Source organism: Cornus florida, unplaced genomic scaffold (genome assembly GCF_030987335.1).
Source record: "Cornus florida cultivar Cherokee Brave unplaced genomic scaffold, ASM3098733v1 CherokeeBrave_3.0.0_Hap2_Chr01, whole genome shotgun sequence".
Taxonomy (NCBI): domain Eukaryota; kingdom Viridiplantae; phylum Streptophyta; class Magnoliopsida; order Cornales; family Cornaceae; genus Cornus; species Cornus florida.
In genome coordinates this window covers 103,449,883-103,469,338 of record NW_026775571.1, presented here as the reverse complement: position 1 = coordinate 103,469,338, position 19,456 = coordinate 103,449,883, and the positions used below count along the sequence as shown (strand labels likewise).

The 19,456-nt window shown below is 34.6% G+C and overlaps 1 protein-coding gene across 1 annotated transcript; it reads right to left on the bottom strand.

The window, feature by feature from the left end:
• Nucleotides 1-662: 662 nt before the first annotated feature.
• On the bottom strand, nt 663-18,158 carry LOC132310641 (MACPF domain-containing protein CAD1). Its single transcript, XM_059808699.1, has 6 exons — nt 17,579-18,158; nt 4,075-4,313; nt 3,024-3,219; nt 2,590-2,773; nt 1,717-1,871; nt 663-1,603 (listed from the first exon to the last, which is right to left on the bottom strand). The coding sequence occupies exons 1-6, from the start codon at nt 17,879-17,881 to the stop codon at nt 962-964; spliced, it is 1,719 nt and encodes a 572-aa protein (XP_059664682.1). The 5' UTR covers nt 17,882-18,158; the 3' UTR covers nt 663-961.
• Between the last annotated feature and the right edge of the window lie 1,298 nt (nt 18,159-19,456).

Genomic DNA, 19,456 nt, shown 5'->3' with positions numbered 1-19,456 from the left:
CAAAACACTAATACATTGCAAGAGACTTTGGTGTGCACAATACTATCATATCATTTTATATTTCAAGTTTCTTAACAATTTAAAAAATTAAAATAAAATAAAAAAGACTAGCTCAATGCACGAGACTTCCATTACAAAAGAATCAAATTATAAAAATTACAAATACATACAACTTTACCTAATAAAAATGCTATTTTCCATTTTGAATCGGTAATTTTTATACCACCTTCCATTACAAAAGGATCAATATCATAGCATTTTATATTTCAAGTTTTCTCTGTACCTATCATAGCATTTTATATTTTAAGTTTCCTAACTTAAAAAGTCTATAGACCTTCGTTACAACAGAATCAATGAAGGATCAAATACATACCATCTTACCTAGTAGAAAGGCTATTTGTCATTTTGAACTGGTGATTTTCGTATCACAACAAAAATATATTATGTTACGTCGATGTTCATTCTAAAAGTAAATAAATAAATTCATATTGTCATCAAGAATAAGAATCCTCAGTGGATTCTAGGGCTGGCGGTAACTTTGTTTTATTTTTTGTCTTTCTTATTCCTTCCACTGCTTCAAGATCTTGAAACATACTCCAACTAAGGCTACAAATTCACCATTCAGCAAATATTAACCATCTTTTACATAAAGAAGATGAAAATATCAAAAAATCACTACATTTAAATTTGAACAAGTCAAATACTTCATTATTTAACAGATGCTTGTCCTTCAAAAACAAAATTTTAATCAAAATCCAGAAGAGAAGAGCTGCAATGAACTATAATCTGTTATCAACTAAATAGAACAAAAAAAATATATAAAGAAACAAAAAACAATAGAGAAAATAATGAACACAATGTACAGAAGAGACACAACAACAAAGAAAATGTGGCCTGTGCAAAGAATGCTTAACTATGCTTTCTAGTAGAGGGGTAAAACAACAACAACAGAGTTGATCTATCAATAGTTCAATAAGGAGTATTTTATGCGTAGCATAATCTTTCCCTTGTCTACCCCAAGCTTAGCCCCCGTAACCAACCAGTGGCCCGGAATATCTTGAGGCCCCTTCGACATTTCGGTCTTGTCCACGATTTTCGCCAGTTTCCCGGTATGGCCTGAACCATCCCCCTTTTTGTCCTCGGTTCTGTCGTTTAAAAGCGATGCAGAAGCACCATCATGCCTTTGTGCAGACATGTTGGACGGGCTGTGGTCCCATACAGAGCGCCTTATTGTGCATCCGGGTACTTTGGAGAAGAGAAGCTTGAGATGCAACACACTTTTAGCACCGAAGTCCCAAACACCAAGCTGAGCCCCCGTGACAATGTGAACTCCAGAGAGATCTCCAATGCATGTCTCAGTGTGCTCTATCGGTGCAGTGCTCACGTGGGAGAAGTTCTTCCACTTGATGGGTTCAAACCATCGGCTGTCCTGCTCCTCAGGACCTTGCCACTTGGGTGCACCTATGGCCATGTGCGAGTCCCAGTGGGGCTGAAGGATTTTTGGAAGAGACGCCAGGTGCTGCAAATGGATAGCAAGTCGGTTGTGCTTGCTTCCTTCAAGGCCGAGTCTAAGTCCAGTGACTGGCTTACGACCAACAATTACCTGCAACATCATGGCAGCACTCGAGTGAGTGAAAGAACAAACATCAAGTATTTCCAAACTGGTCAGAGCTTAGCCTAGAAAAATTAAGAAAAATAAATAAATACACCTAATACCTGGTCTGGACTTATATAAAGCTTAGGACCCATCAAACTGAACTGGAGGGATGGACATACGGGCTCCTTTCTTTGAAGGTTATTCTGTTCTGGAGCCCAAACTCGAGCAATTTGAAACTCTAAGAAATATTGTAAATCCTCAATAGGTGGCTTGTCTGATCAAAACAACAAAAGATTTTATTAAGAACCAAAGAGAGGATCATTAGAGAGACATATACTATGTATTTAAAACAACATGAACAACACATGTTCCCTAACAAGTCAACAACATGATTGCCGTTTAAAGCTTAAATTCATCTCACAGTTTAGAGCTTCTCATTTACTCTTCACAATTACAAAACAAAGTATCAAGAAGATGATCAAAGCAAAGAATACCGTCTCTAGGCCAAAAATAACTTCTAAATCAGTAAAAAATGTAGAGTATGGTTTGCAATGCCCTTGAATGTAACTTTCTAATAGATAAATAGGGGTTCAATTAAACTTCATAAACAGTATATCTTCTTCCCTCAAACTTTTAAGGTAGCAGTGATTCTAGTCATGGATATAATTATGGTGGTAGTCTCAAAGTGGCATATATTAGAGTTAATTGATATTAATGTAGAAGCTCAATATACAAAAGAAAAGTTAAGAAAAATAAGGCCTGACAAGCTTTTCTAATAATTTTATACCCAACACTTCTCCTTTTAAAAATAATTATATCTTTGAAGCAGGGGCAGACTTGGAAACTCGTCGAGATAGTTTCAAACCCTTCTTCAACTCTACAATAGCACTAAAAATTAATTCATATCACTGCTAGCCTACATTTTCTGGCAATCCTTGACCACATTAGAACTGATACCATGTTCCAAACTAAAGAATAACCCAAGATCTTACATTCCAAGTATAAGTCAATAGCACGAGCCAAATGCTTTATTCCAGGAACCCCTTGAAGCAAAGAAACAATAGGAGTAAATGTCATATTTATCACATCTGGCGCCGTTTGTACAGTCTCTGCCCACCTGGCATGACTTTGCTCAAGATCATCACCCCCTCTTCTTCTGAAAATAACTGTAACATCCTGCAGCAAGAGCCAATTTTTTAATGATCGTTCAACAGTTATCACACAAATTTGTTGTAAGGACATGGATTGTGCATCACAAAGGAATATGCTTCCCCCCAAATTGATAAAACAAGGAGGTATGATTCCATGAGATTTCCAGGATTGAATAAAGAAGAGACTAATTGGTCCAATATTTTCTAGACATGGGGATACATTGTAAACAAGACTTCATGTTTTGAACTAAACTTGGAAATGATGCTGCACAAACCTTATCCTTGTATTTGAAGAGGCCAGCACTCGTCTGGCTTTTCAAGTCTGAGAATCTTTGATCTCCTATGTCTTTGGCATAGTTCTCAATGTCTGACGCTGACAAAGGAGATGACTGATGCTGCCTGATATAAATTACATCTCTTCCACCAATTGTTGCGGAGGTAACAATATGGGTGCCATAATTTTCAATAAAGCTGAAAACAGGATATTTCCAGTCAGAAACCAGATGCTGCTGTGCTCTTTAAATGATGGACATCCTATCAGAGACGCATCCTCTAGGATTACCAGTCGTAATACTTATATTATATATATATATATATATATATATACATAAAGGATTATCAGTCGTAAGTGTTTAAAATGCTAATCTGAGCATCATGCCAGACTCTGTGCTCTGGAACTGTCAAGCTCTCTCCTTTTCAAAAGTGGTTAGTGATTTTGTCCAAACTGCAGCCCTGCAATTGGTAATTCCAGGAATTGCCCACAATTGCAGAAGATACAGGCAATGCCTATTCTCCTAGTGCATAACAAGGTTGGCTTTTGACAGACGGTCGCAAGAGTTTCAAAGTGCATACATGGAGAGGAGCACAAGTCTATAGAGATTAAGATCCACAACTCAATTAAGCACCGCAAAGATCACAAGAAGGAAAAAAGGCAGCAACTCGGCCTTCAAAACGCACTATTTGGTTAGACAAGGATTAAATGCAGCCACATTTCTTTTTTAAAATGTAGTACACACCAAGGGCTGTAGCCTAGTGGTACTTTCTCACCTTCCAAAGTACAAGGTCGAGGGTTCAAGTCCCCGTAGGGGCATAGTGGGTGAGTCAGTCTCAAATAGGAAAAAGAAAACAGTATACACGGGTCCTTCAAATAGAGACAGAGTTACAGTGTAAAGTAGATAATTACTTAACTTATAGAAATCCATACATAATACATTACAAATATCTTACACACACACAAACACATATACGTCTCTGTGTGCATTATATAGCCAGAATGACAATCTAGTAAAGTACAATAATGCAGAGATGGTCTGAATAATTGTTTACCTTGCTAAGGATGCAGGATCCCAAGAGTATGGAATAGCATGCTTGATTTCTTCTTGCAAGACTAAATCTAGTTTTGCTAATTCAACAGTAAATAAGGGGATGACATGTCCAATCATCGCAAGCGTTTTTGTAGCTGCTGCATCAAGTTGCCAGGAGCCAGTGAAATTGAACATGGCATTAAAGCTACCGAGTGGAATATGTCCTGATATATTCGACTTCGTATTGAAGTATTTTGACATCTGGAATTTCATGTACCAAAGGCATCCCGTTAAACATTTATCAATCGTTAAAAATATATTCAATGAAGGGAATCCTCCTTTAATCAGGAGAAAATAAGCCAAAGCAAATGGATGCGGAGACAATATTTCAAAATAAAAAGGTGGACATATTATTCAATCAAGGAGGAAAAAATAATAATTACTAATGTAAGATATATAATGACAATGGCCTGATTATAGAAAAAAACAAGTTAAAAAATGAAACCATGAAGAAGTCTACAACAAACTAAATTGGACCTTTAATTATCATCACCATCTAATTGTTCGGAGTCCATCCACCAATGGGCTATTAGCCCAATGGTAAAACTCCCTACTCTCAAAGAGGAGGGGAGGGGTTGGAGTCCTAGCACGGGCAATGTGTGTGGGAGTACTTACCTGAACCAAGAAAAAAGGGTTCCAAGTCCATCCATGTGATTTGGTTCTGGGGAGCTTTAACATTAATGGACCAGAAAATTTCACTCATGGTGAGTGTGAGAATTTCTAATGCTTGATGTGGTTGAACAGAATAGGAAAATAAAAGAAACCCTGACATTAAAAAACTCATCATGCCAAACCCAATTAGTTGTAAGGTACCACATTTTCTTCCTTCTACTGCATTTTGCATTAATCAACAAATCGTAATACATTCTTAAGCTTCCAACTAAAGTTCACCTATTGGCTACAAACTCAAAACATCAACAGACTAAAATGAAGGCCATCAAACTATGAAGTCCCCAAAATCAAGGAAGAATGATGTGTTCTATGATTCACAATAATTTCTAACGTCTGTTGTCTTTTAATAAGACTCTTCTTGGAAAATGGCTTTGGAGATTTGGGGTCGAGAGGCAGTGGTTTTAGAGGAGAGTTATTGCTAGCAAATTTGGGGAGAGCAGTGGTGGTTGGAGTTCTCTTGAGGTGCGTGGTCCTAGGGGGGTAAGGGTTTGGACTTGCATTCGAAAAGGGTGAGACGCTTTTCGCAAACATATTCGTTTTCGGATCACGGATGGTAGGAGGATCAGATTTTGGGAGGACCTTTGATGTGGGGAGCTTCCCCTTGCTCTTTCTTTTCCACGGCTTTGCAGGATTGCTTCTAATAGACAGGCCTTGGTGGTTGACTATTATCATCTTAATAATGGAAGAATAACTTGGGATGTTCAGTTTAGGAGGCAATTAGGGGATTGGGAGATTGAGGAGGTCACTCGTTTTTTGGAGTTATTGTATCGTCAGGTGATTTCTCATGGGGATTCTGATTGTTGGCTCTGGAATCATAACTCTCAGGGTCGGTTTAAGGTGAGGTCTTTTTTCAGGTGTCTTACAGTTGGTGATGGTGAACCTTTCCCTTAGAAGTCTATTTGGCGTTCCAAGGCTCCCTTTAAGGTGGTTTTCTTTGCTTGGACTTCTGTCTTGGGTAGGATTTTAACCCATTTGAAGAGGACTCAGGTGGTTGTCAATCATTGTTACTTGTGCATGTGCGATGAGGAGTCAATTGATCATCTTTTATTGCATTATAGAATGGCTAGAGACGGTTGGGATTTGATGATTGGGATGTTTGGGGTCCCTTGGGTTATGCCCTATTCCCCTAAAGGATTGATTGAGGCTTGAAGAGGTTTCTCAGTTGGGGATTTCATTCAAGATGCTTGAAGGGCTACGCCTCTCTGTATTTGGTGGTGCATTTGGCTTGAGAGGAATCGGAGATATTTCGATAGAAAGGAGAAGCCTAATTCTATGCTTAAGTTCTCCATTATTTCCACTCTTTTTTGTTGGGTCTCTGGGAGAGATTTTCGTTCTGTAGAGGAGATTGTTATTTTTTTGGCCTCTTTGAAGGCTTGAGGCGTTTTGTGGCCTTGTGTTTCTTTGGGATTCACTCCCCTTTTGAGCACTTTTTATAAAATTCTTACTTATCAAAAAAAAAAAAAATTCTAACGTCTGTTGTCCTCCAAAAGATATTTATAGCAAGCAGCACTACAAATAATATTCTGCCATGTGAAATCCAATTGATATAGCAGTACGAGGACAGGGGGTCTTGAGTCTCTTGACCTGGTGATAACTTAAGTATACAGTTGACTAAAGGGAAAAACATAATCATCCATCAAGTATATATACAATTATATACACATGCACTCTAAATTTCTAATACGAAAGATGATTTGATTTTTTAGTAACAAAAGAAAAAGAGTAAGGTCACTAAGGTGAAAAAGAATGTTACTTGAAAAAGAATGTTAGTTGAAGGGGTGAGAAAAGACAAGATCACCAAGGTATAAGAGAGCATATGGTTTGGGTAGAATAGTAGAAAATGCGGGCTTGCTTGATTGAGTTGATTATCTTGTTCACAACAACTATATAAACATGGAAATAAACTCAAAATTTTATCGACTCTACCTGTAATACCCCGATAATTTTAAAAGATTTATTAATTAGGATTAATTATTTTATTTTATTTTTCAATGATTTATTTTATTTTATTGAGTGCTAGATTAATTATCTTATTTTAATTAAGTTATATTTCGTGATTATGTATGATGATTGATTGTTTGTGTGGTTGATTATTGATTGAATTATTGGTGTGTTGATTTTATTGGTATTATATGACTTAGTTGTAAATTCTTGTTTGTTTATGTGCTTCATGTAATTAGTTATTTTAATTTCTGTATTTAATTAATTATCTTATTTATTTAAATTAATTGGATTGGGCTTAAGGAAAGTTGGACCAAAAGATGTGGTCTTGGGCTTGTATGAAACCTTATTGGGTTAATTAATGAAGGTCCGTGGTTATTTAATTAATTAAATGATCACTTTTGTATCAATTATATTTATATATATATATATTATATATAAATATAATTAATTAATAATTGTTATGGAAAGATATATATATAGATATATATTTATTGATATTTATAAGTATATATGATTTAATTAACTAATGAGTTAATTATGGAAGGAATATATATTTATATATATATATGTTTATAGATATAAATTATTTAAAGATTATTATTTTAATTCATAATACTAGTTGGAATAGGATTTGGAATTTAAGGTGTATAAAAATACACATAAGGCTTTAGGGTTAAAGGTTTTACACGTTAGAAAAATAAAACAGACAGAGAGAGAGGAAGAAGAAGGGCTGACAAGGAGGAGGTCGGATCTGAAAAGGAGGACGTCGGAATTGGAAGAGATAATTAAAGCTTAAAGCGTCGGTTTCGTTTCGAAACCTTCAGGCGAGTTTTCTCTAACTTTCCTCTTAGAACTCATAAGGATTTCACCTTGAGTATCAAGGCTTTAATTAAATTTATTTGTTTAAAAATTATGGTTAGATCGGAATAATTAAAAAGTATAAACTATTATATTTGATTTTTAGATTATTGGATTTTAATTGATATATATAGGTGTTATGTATATTTTAAAATCAATCTATAGGTGGATTTGTGACCTAAGAGAGTTAATTATGATTTCTTTATTTTCTAGAATTGTTCTGTAATTTTCTGGAATTTTTCTGATATTTTTAGGAATTTATTAGGATTTATTTTCCTATTATTTGTTAGGAAAATAATTTTATATATATATATATATATATATATATATATATATATACTAGGTAACTGACGCATGTGGAGCGGCGGCACAATAAAGAATTGATCCAGTGCGGCGCGGTGTAGGATAATAGGGTGTATACGCCAATTAGGGCCATTTGATTAATTAAACTTATGTGAATTGATATGGTGCATCGCGGCGCATAAAACTTTGGTGCGCATGTGTATCTGGACCATAGAAGTAGTCTGGTCAACTATGGGATTATTTGGTGTATTGCAGACCATGAGAAGATGGTGCACTCGCTGATCTGGACCTTAGATCTATTATAGTTAATAGAAAATAATCTAGTGTGAGCGTGTTCATTTGCGCACTCATTTATGACCATTGGATGCGGCATAAAGGAAGTGATGGATTCAGTGTGGTGAGCTCACGGTAGCTGAAAGAGCTTAGCCAATACCAGCACACAAGGAGGCTTGAATCCAGCGCGTGCAAGTGCATAGTAAGCACGTGGGCGCGCGTGGGAAACTATGTTGGCCTAATTCGACACTAGAAATTAAAACGGTCATAACTTAGTCATTTTAAATCGAAATTGGGTCATTCTTGAGCTCAAATTCAAGGATTTTTCGTCTTCTTTCCAATGGTACCAATTTCATTATCAGATTCCCATCCTACTAGGAGATATTTATGTTTTAGTGAGAAAGTGTCGGAAAACTATTTAAACCAATATGGAGTATTTAAAGGAAACTATTTCTGACATATTTAGTTGCACTAATTTGTGTACATATAATAAATTAATAATTTGTTATGGAAGGAAGTGTATATATATATATATATATGTGTATGTATGTATGTATATTGATTTTAAATAATCAAGGATTATTAAAGAAGGTGTTAAACACATATATACATTAAATAACATATGTGTAGGTATATATATATATAAATCATTTAAGATGATTAATATTATCATTCTTATTTGGCATATCTTAATAGGCTGGTTGTTAAATTAATGATATGCGTATAATATGCATGTGATGGCTATGTATGATTTAGCGTATTGTTAATTTTAAAGTTAATTCATGGTTAAAGTGTGGGCATGGATGAATTATCAAATGATTAAATATATTACCTAAATATTTGTATGAATAGAATACATATATGGAAAGCATGGATGAATTGCTAATTAAATGTATGAATAAATATACCTGTGGAGGCATGGTTGAATTGCCAATGTATAAATAAATATACTTATGGAGGCATGGTTGAATTGCCAATATATAAATAAAAATATTTACAATGGCATGGTTGATTTGCCAAAGCATAATTACGTTGTTATGTGTTAGATGATTAAAATATTATCTATGGTTGTTGTATGTATGGATTGGATTAGGGTTAGATATTCTTAAATGAGAATAGTTTAGTACTTACTGGTTAGTGTATTATTTTACATTAATAAAATAATATTGGGGAAGACGTGGATGATTTGTCAAAACTTGGATTTTGGATATGTGATTTAAACAATTTAAATTATTATCGGGTTGGGATTAAATAGAGTATTTCTTTTATTATAATTTGTTGTTTAAATGATTAGACAACTGACTAGGATGGGATTAAGGTCAAAGGAGTTTTTATAAAATGAAATGGTAGATTGGTCTAGGTATGAATATTATTTTAATAATTATTTAATAGGTATGGAAATTTAATAAACCTATTAATGGATGTGATTAGTATAGTATATATAATTATATATAGACATGTATATCGTGCTTTATTAAAATTAAAACTTTATTAGGTTTGGTTTTGATCAGAGATGATCTGCTTATTGGTTTTCAGAGGCCTGGTAGAGTGAACTTGCTCGTAAGGTTTAACCCACGATTTATTTTTCAGGTTATTAGAGGTTCCAGTCTCGAGGTTGAGGATCCGCAGCTGGGAGACTGTCATTCGTCTATTCATCTTGTGTACTTTTAAATAGTATTGGATTATTGGATAATATTTTAAGGGGTCCTTGAGTTATGGGATTTCCGAATTGTAATTGTTGGAGAATCATTAAGTAATATTTATTTATTAGTTTTCTTCAGCGGTTTATTTATTCTTTATTATTCATCTTTGTATTCTGTGCTTGTTAAATACTTAAATTGTTTTGATATCCCTTGATTTTGTGCGCGGACTTGATCAATCCTTGTTCCAAAATTAGGGGGTATTACACTACCAAAGACATAAGCTTTGTAAAATTTAAAATGATAGGAACATATAGGTCAAGTAAAATTAACTCATCATCATATCAAATGCTTTGGTATTGCAAGTTAGTCATATTAATATAAATCATCATACTTCTCAACTAAAAATAATAATTAAGAAGGAATTCGCAGTGTCTAAAAACCAATTTCGATCTATATAATGGAAGTTATTTACTTAATAAGACCCCATTCATATGGGATTCAGGCAAGGATGATGATGATGAATGTAAGAGTAAACAAAAAGATATACATACGGTTTTTAAAGATCTAGAAAGGCATACGATAGAGTGCCAAGAGATGTAATTTGGTGGGCTTTATAACGAATACAAGTTCCTCTAGAAATGATCGAGATTATTCAAGATGTATACCAAAACACCGACACTAGAGTGCACTTTACATGCAGTGAGACTAGGGATTTTATTGTAAATGCAGGATTGCACCAAGGGCACTAAGTCCATATTTATTCACAATATTCTAGATGAGATTACAAAAGACTTGCAAGTGGACATTCCATGGTGCATGTTGCTTGCCGATGACATAATGCTATTGGATACTGCTAAAGAAAATTTAGTAATAAAACTAGAAAGATGGAGAAACACTTTAGGATAAAAAGGATTAAGAGTTAGTATGACTAAAATTGAATATATGGAATGAATATTTAGTAGAGAGACAAATATTAATGATGTAAGGATTGACCTAGTTGACCATTTATGATATTTAGGGTTATTAATAGAAAGGATGGTGATATAGATGGTGACATAATTTAGAAGAATTGGTGTAGGACAGGCAAAATGGATACAAGCTAGTGGCAGTTTGTATGATAAACGAATACCAAATAAACTACAAGAAATTTTTTATAGGACAATTATTAGGCCAATTATCTTACATGGTGCAGAGTGTTGGGTGCTAAAAAACAAGAACAACGAATTCACGTAGCAGAAATGAGAATGTTAAGGCGGATGATAGGAGTGAATAGAAGCGATGAGGTTACAAACCAAAGGGTGAGAGAAAAATTAAGTGTGACACCTATTAGTGATAAGATTCGAGAGAGTCGACTTAGGTGGTATGGACATGTACAAAGACAACCTATAAATACACCGGTATGAAGAGGGGGTTTAATTTGCAAACAAGGCAGGAGACATAAAGGATGAGCGAAATTAACATGAAATAAAATCATTAGAAATGACTTTAAAAGGTTAAATATTATATGAGAGTTGGCTTGTATAAGAATAAAATAAAAATGAAAAAAGAGAATATATGTGGTCAACCCCATTCATATGGGATTAAAGCAATGACGATGATGATGATGATGATCTAAAATAATAATAATAATAATTATGTATTGCAAGCTTTGCAACAAGTGTGTGTGCGCGCACGTGCATAGGAAAAGACAAACTACTAAAGAAGAGCATAAATACAAAGCCCAGAAAAATATAACCTCGGCACAAAGATCCTCTATCATGAGTTTGTGGACTTCTAGAGGTGAAGAGGTGCTAGATTGGAACAATTACGAACTCAAATTAGCTTATCATCGAATACCCATCAAGGATCCAAGCAAGCAAAACAAGTGTTGAATAATGTGGCTCAAAATTGAGGTTGCCAAACTTGAACCACTCAGCAAGTGTAGTGCATCATCCATTACATCAGCATCTTGATAACCATCTTGTGGGGACCACCAAGCGTCCATCAGTCAAATGAATGTGGATTCAATTACAAGCTTATAGTCTTGCCGTGTTGGATCATTCATGGTGTGTGATAAGCAAGTATACATGCGTGGTCAGCAAGTTGAAGACGTCAGCATCAGCAAGTATTTTTGGGTTTTGGGTGTGAGCCACTTTGTTTTGTATCTCTTTATTTCCATAGTGAAATATTGTTCTGTCTTTTCCCCGTGGACGTAGGTATAACCGAACCACGTCAATTCTTGTCTCGTTTATGCGTGTGCTATTTTATTTTCTTGTCATTTATTTTTCTCTTGTTCTCATAAACTCCTATTCAATCTTTTTTTCATAACAAACTAGTGTCAGAGCTTTTATGGGGAGTGTTTTGAGATGTCGACAAAATATGAGATTGAGAAATTTGATGGCAAAATTAGCTTCAGTCTTTGGCGCATTAAGATGCAGACTCTGCTGACTCAGCAAGGTCTAAAGAAGATGTTGTTCGGGAAGGACAAGTTGCCAACAACTATATCCAATAAATGACAAGAAAATAAAATAGCACACACACACAAACGATTTACGTGGTTCGGCTAAGCCTATATCCACGGGGAGAAGACAGAAGAATATTTCACTATTGAAATAAAATGATACAAGACAAAGTGGCTCACACCCAAAACCCAAATACACCCAAGCTCTCACTCTCTAACTGACATTGATACAAACTCACTCAGTTGATTTCGGATGCCTTACACCATGAGGAGCACAGGCTATTTATAGCCATAATAGGTCACCAAAAATACTTGCTGATCAAGTATTACAAACACTGAGCTTGCTGACATCTTCCAATTTGTTAACCACGTATATATACTTGCTGATCACACACCATGAATGGTCCAACACGGCAAGACTAAAATCTTGTAATTGAATCCACATTCATTTGACTGATGAAAGCTTGGTGGTCCCCACAAGATGATTATCAAGATGCTGATGTAATGGGTGATGCACTAAACTTGTTGAGTGGTACAAGTTTAGTAACCTCAATTTTGAGCCACATTATTCAACAATCTCCACCTTGGCGAAAAATTCAAATGAGCCACTGTATCTCTACTAAACAAACTGTCTTCTCCACAACGCCCCTAAGGGCAATTTCAACATTGAGAATACCAACCAAATCCAGGCAATGCTTGAACTTAAGAGCCGACTTTGTCATCATATCTGCCGGATTTTCAGCTGCGCCAATTTTCTTCAATGTAGTAATTCCTTCTGATATGACTTCCCGAATAAAATGATATCCGAAATCATCAATTGAGTTTGTAATATCAATTAGAGACTAGAGAGTGAGAGCTTGTGGTTGTAAATTGAGTTTTGGGTGTGAGCCACTTTGCTTTGTATCTCTTTATTTCCATAGTGAAATATTGTTCTGTCTTCTCCCCGTGGACGTAGGCATAGCTGAACCACGTAAATCCTTGTTTCGTTTGTGTGTGTGCCTATTTATTTTCTTGTCATTAATTTTCTCTTTTTTTTCATAAACTCCTATTCGATCCTTATTTCATAACAACAAGAGTAAATTACAAAAAGGCCAAACTACCATAGGCCTAGTAAAAACTTATAGGAAGAACATAACACCCAGATAAAGGAGGTGACCTGTCACTACTTGACAAGAATCCTCTCCATCATCAACTAAATTATGATTCCATTTGAATATAGAGAATACCAAAGAAGGTTCTAGTAGTTATCAAAGAAAGCATAAGTATTTACATGGACTAGGAGATGCATTCAAAATCTAACCAATAAGAAAACCTCAAAATATCATTACAGAAACCTACACGTCTTCCCCAGGGTCTACTAAATAGAGCCAAAAACTTTGCTTTCCCAGCATCTCCAAAAACTTCTTCCTCATTTCTAACCACCTTGGACTACTAAGAGATCACCTATCAAAGTTGAACCTGATTATATGTAATGAACAGGCTATTCAAGGAAAACAATCTCCCAAAATAAAAGTACAGGAACTTGAGAGTTTCTAACTACACTAAAGCCAAAGGGAAATATATATCTTAGTAATGTCCCAAACAATTCTCCTTAACAATAGCTTTTACAGTCCTTTTAGTCCAAATGTTGAAACAATAGCTAGCATGACATATCCCTAGTAGTAATGTCCCCGAAATCCCCAAAAGATTGAAAGGATCACAGCAAAGTACAAAAAAATTTGGCAAAAACCCACCAACTATTCCCAACCAATCCAAAGAGCTTCTACCAAATCATTTATGCAAACAAACAATGCATGCAAAAGGATGATTGATCAAGCAAGAGAATACGATTATTCTGCCTGTTAGGTATATGTCTGACATGTTGGAGCGCTCAAAACTTGTGTTGTAATGTGTCAAAGGGTCTTGTATTGTTATAGCAAATCTATTGCAGACAAGATAGACATAAAAGTGCGATGAACACATCGTGAATCTCACATTCTCAATCGACTTAGTTTGATCTTGGGCTCATAAAAATGTTTCGTAAGTGCTTTGAAAAGGCATTTTTCAAATCTAAAGTTTTGTACATTTTTTTAAAAACTGGTTTGAACTGGAAAGTAGCGTGCATCAATCAAATGGTTGATCGAGAAGCTTCCAAAAGACATTGATCAAATGGTCAATAGATCGAGATGTTCCAGGAAAATTTATTTTCAAAACGAACCTCTCAGACATGAATCTTTGGTAACTCTCTCAAAGTACAATTTTACAAGGATTTAACTACTTAAAACATACAAAACTCCTATATTGTCTATAAATATGGGGTCTAGGGGAGAGTTGAATGTCTTTATGCATCTAGAAAGAGAAATTCCTTGTGAAAGAGGAGAATCCCTATTTTACTCAAGCTAGGGATTCCTTGTAACTAGCATCATGTGTGATTGAGTTTTCATCAAGAAGAAGATCATTGATTCTATTCCATTCAACTGATCAATTCTAATAATAAAGGGCGAGCAATCACTGGAGAAGCATATTCGTGAGAAGCAAAGTCTGTTGATGAGAGAATGAACGGCCTAGAGACTTTTGTGAAAAAGTTTGGCATCATCTGTGTTTAGAGTTAACTAGGGGTTCTAGGGTGAGGGAACTGTTAATCTGGTTGTGGTCTCTTTAAGAATAGTGGATTGTGCTTGTCTGGACTAGGTCCCATTATTTTTCCCTTTTGAGTTTTCCATGTAAAAATAGTCATCTCTACTCTACTTTACTTTCTGTTTATTGCTTGACTATCAGTTGATTGATTGAAAATGAAAATTAAGTAGAAGTTTGATATCAATCTTCACAATGAACTAACTGAAGCTTAAAATAATTACTGAATATTCAAAAATTTAGTTACAAGAGGAAAATATCCATAATATCTATTCACCCATAAGGAGAGAGGGAAGGGGGGGAGTCACCGCTAACACTATATAAGAACCTTGGGCAACAGTCTAGTGCAGTTTCACTACCTATTTTAGTGATTTCTCAGCTAAGGACATATTTTTGGACAAGGATCCATTTTTAGAAAGAAGAGAGAGGTAATGATAAATTAGAGCATAATTTTAAAGAGCATTTCTCCCTCAAAGCAAGTGATCAATGCAAACTCTCAGACCAAGAAGGAGTGAACTTTGATGGATTTTAGAAACTCATATTACCAGAAAAGTATGACTCCATGAAATGAACTAAAATTTGTCCAAAGGGAACATTTATAAATAAAGCCACGGATGCTCAAAAGGGCATATGTTCTTATAAAGGTCTTTCTCAAAGTCTGATCGTGGAGAATTTCGCAACATTTTCTACCTAGTTAGGAAAATGATGTCCTTAAGTAATAAAGTTTCACTTTGAATAATTTTGCTAATTACCCTATAACTTAAAGGGTACCGTTATGCCTTTCCAAATTGGAAAATCTTCATTACCATTGCGTTAGGCAAATAAGACTTATGTTGGAAATTTTCATTTCATAGGCCTAAGTCTGTTTTGTTTTTAGATAGGTTTAAAAAGTTAGCTAAAATTAGTTGGTTACCTCTTGTCTAAGGGCATATTCAGAAGATAAGGATACAATCCTAGGCAAAAGTGTAAATCCAACAGTCAAATATGCACTCAGCATTAGGGTTTGTATGTTCATGCATTCATTCAATTAAGGTGTCATCATATTATCTTTTGTATCCATAAAAACCCCTGTCAACTGCAAAAAAATGTTTTTGCTACTTTCCTTAAACAAAATGCAGATTGGAAAAGGACAAGGTACCTCTATTGTTCAAAGAATCAATCGAAGGCTACAGGCAATGTGTTGATTGATTGACAATTGGCTCGACCAATCAAACCGTGTGAAATTCAATTTCCTATAGAACTGAATCTTTTCTAAAACATAATCTTTTAGGACATCAAACTATATATAAGGACCACCTATATTCATAAAACCTATGCAAGCTACATACTCTTATCTCTAAGCGTATAGAGCAGGTCGTAAGTGCATTTTAACAAATCCCTGCTAGAACTTTGTTTCTTTCATATTCATCATTCCATCTACATTGGTGAGTTTGTCTTTTGGGTGGATCATTAACTTGTGTTGCACCTACAGAGCTTTCAACACCAAGGAGTTTCACATACTGGACACTCGTAAAAAAGCGAATCACTTGAGGAGGGGATTTGTCCACGGGGTAGACAACTTGGAGACTCCAGTGGAGAGTTTAACATCAGTCTGTGTCTGGAGGTAACTAGGAGTTTTTTAGGGTTTTGATAACTGTTAACCTAGTTATAAACTTCGTTTTCATCAGTGGATTCAATCTGCGTAGACTAGGTTCCTTGCTTTTCCCTTTATGGTTTTCATGTGAAAAATCTTGTGTGATTATTTGCTTCACTTTACTTTATAATTTTATATATGCTTAGTATTATGATGAATGGATTGATTTATATGCTTGCTAGTTAGTTCATTTTTTGAATTGTCATTAATTTAATTATGATACAAAAATTAGTTAAAAACTATAAATTAATCAAGCCGTGGATCTAGATTAAGGGCATTGCAACTCAGAGCCTAGGGTTATGGACCTATTATATCTCTCACATTTATTTGTTGGGGCTTTAATTTGAGCTCTCACGTTAGCCAAACCTAATCCACATCTGACTTTAAAATGAAAAATGGCTCTCGAGCAACCAAGTGATTTTTCCAGTCCTTAATCACCCAAACCACAAATCATTTCATTCAATATGCTTGTTTCACTAGAAATGCTACCCGAATTTACTGAAAAAAGATATATAAATTGGGATGTTGGCAAAGGCTGACTAAATAGGAGTTTCAAAATATGTGACCTGAAACAAAGGTTCATGATGCTTTGCATCTGTAACAATAGAGAATTGTATAATCTGCAAAATTGAAGAAATTCTGGTACGGTTCATTCCGGGATATGCATACCCAAAGGTTGCTAGATTAAAACACCGAATAAAAGGAAATCTAGGATAGCCCAATTTGCCATCGGAATAGGAGAACTAAAACATACCAGATATGATTTGAGCCCTAAAATTCAAGCCAATATAAACATAAGACCAGAACCAAAACAAAAAATCTAAGACATCCCCAAATGATGAATTGAGCACTACACCAGAATGAAAATCAGTAAACAAAAACCCATCAACAAAAATCCCAACAAGCCCATCAAACCATCAGACTGAAGAACAAAACAACAGTACCCAATTAAATTAATGATTTAAGCACCAAACCACATCAACAAAAATCCCAACAAACCCATCAGACTACCAGATTGAAGAACAAACAACAGTACCCAATTAATGATTTTGAGCGCCAAACCACAACATAAAGATGAGAAACTCACCTCATGAAAGGTACAGACAGGGATGATCTCAGAGGAACTCTGCCCACTAGAGCAGTCAATATCAACAGAGACATTTGGAACAACAAGGGCATCAGACACCACAAGATCCCTGGTTGTTTCCTCCTCAAGGTGAACTAAGCGAGACCCAGGAGCCCCTTTGCAGTAGAGAAGTCTGATATCAGAGGTGACATCAAAACCTCGACCCAGTGCTTGGATTGAGTTGCAGAGAGTGGTGGTCAAAGCATCTGAAATCGGATTCTTTGTTGTTGTTGTTGTTGTTGTTGTTGTTGTTGGGTCTTCCATAGATGAATCGATCCTTCATTGGGGATAGAGAGAAGGAGGAAGGATTTGGTGGGTTGTGAGCTTCATTCTGATGGTAAAACAAGGTGGGTGTCTCTAGTTTTGTTTGATTTTGAGGGGGTGTTGGTGTTGGTTGTGGTGTGGTGGGGTAGAGGTTAGACTTTGGACTTTGTTGGTTGTTCTTCTAAGGCTGGCTTTTGACTGTAATAATGTCTGTAAAACGCGCTTTCTTGTGTGTGTACGCGATTCTTGGTGGTGGACTGGTCTTCTTAGTACTAACTTCTCTCTCTCCTCCCCCCCTCTCTCTCTTTCTCTCTCTCTCCAAACGCGTCCTTCTCTTCTCTGTATGGAGGATTCTTGGTGGACCTGTCTTCCTTGAATCCTTGTTATCTTTTCTCCTCGTGTTTCATTCCCCCTAAATTGATATACGGAGTATTCAAAAGTCCAAACAAGCCGATTAAAATGAGATGATTACACAAAAACAACTACTCCGTAAAACATAATTTCTGATTGAGTCGTGCTACAATGCACGAAATAAATATCTAATGATTGAGTCGTGCTACAATGCACGAAATAAATATCTAATAATTTATTACTGTACTATTTTTTTTTTTTTTTTTTTCATTTTCTTCAGACTTTCATCTTCCAAAGCTATTTAAAATATCGTTTTTTTTTTTATTCTACAATTTACAATTATTGGCACATAAAAAGTAATTTTTTAAAAAAAGTTTTTGTCGAGTTCAGTTATAACTATAATTATGTTTGATTTGATAGTGCGACTCAACAATTAGCTTAAAACATTTGTTAATAACTTAAGGCTCGTTTGTTTGAACGTAAAATATTTTTTAAAAAATATTTTTTATTTTTTTGGTATTTATTTGTTGTAAAATATTTATAAAGAAAAAAAAATATTAAAATTTAACAAAAATAATTTATCCATAAATTTTAGATAACTCGACCTTAACCTCAACGTAGACTTTTGCCAAAAACTAACAAAATAAAAATTAAATAATATTTTACCTTAAAAAAATTTATATTTTAAAAAAATATATATTTTAATTCGAAATAAACGAAACCTAAAAACAATAAAAAATAAACATAGACAATGAAATATAAGATTTGAGAAATTACCAAATGGTGTGAATCTAATCAAAAGTATCAACTAGAACTCATAAAAGTTCAGTAATACTTCGTATATTTTTCAAAAGAAATTTTTTTAAAAAAATTAATGATTGAAATGGACCATATGGTCCATAAATATCTAATAATTTTTTTAACATAATTTTTTCCCGAACAGGCCATGAGGTGACACGTGTTCATAAATATCTAATAATTAATGGTAAGATTTATGAAAGTAGGTAGTTAAGCAAATACTTTTTTTTTCTCTTTTTTTGTTTTTTCCGATACCTAGTAAAAATAATAATAATAAAAATAAAAATTTACTTTTTTGAAATTGTTTTGGGTTTGACTTGACCACCAAGTTGGGGATATAGTACATAAATATCTAATATTTTTTAGTAAAATTTATTTAAGTAAGACAAACTCAAAGACTTTCCTCAACTAGTGAGATTATAAATA

Excerpts from the sequence above, each read along its gene's own strand:
- LOC132310641 (XM_059808699.1), bottom strand. The coding sequence starts at position 17,881 with ATGGAAGACCCAACAACAACAACAACAACAACAACAACAACAAAGAAT. Across the intron at positions 3,220-4,074 it reads GATCCTGCATCCTTAGCAAG|CTTTATTGAAAATTATGGCA; the intron begins GTAAACAATTAT and ends TCCTGTTTTCAG. Across the intron at positions 1,872-2,589 it reads TATTGACTTATACTTGGAAT|ACAAGCCACCTATTGAGGAT; the intron begins GTAAGATCTTGG and ends TGTTTTGATCAG.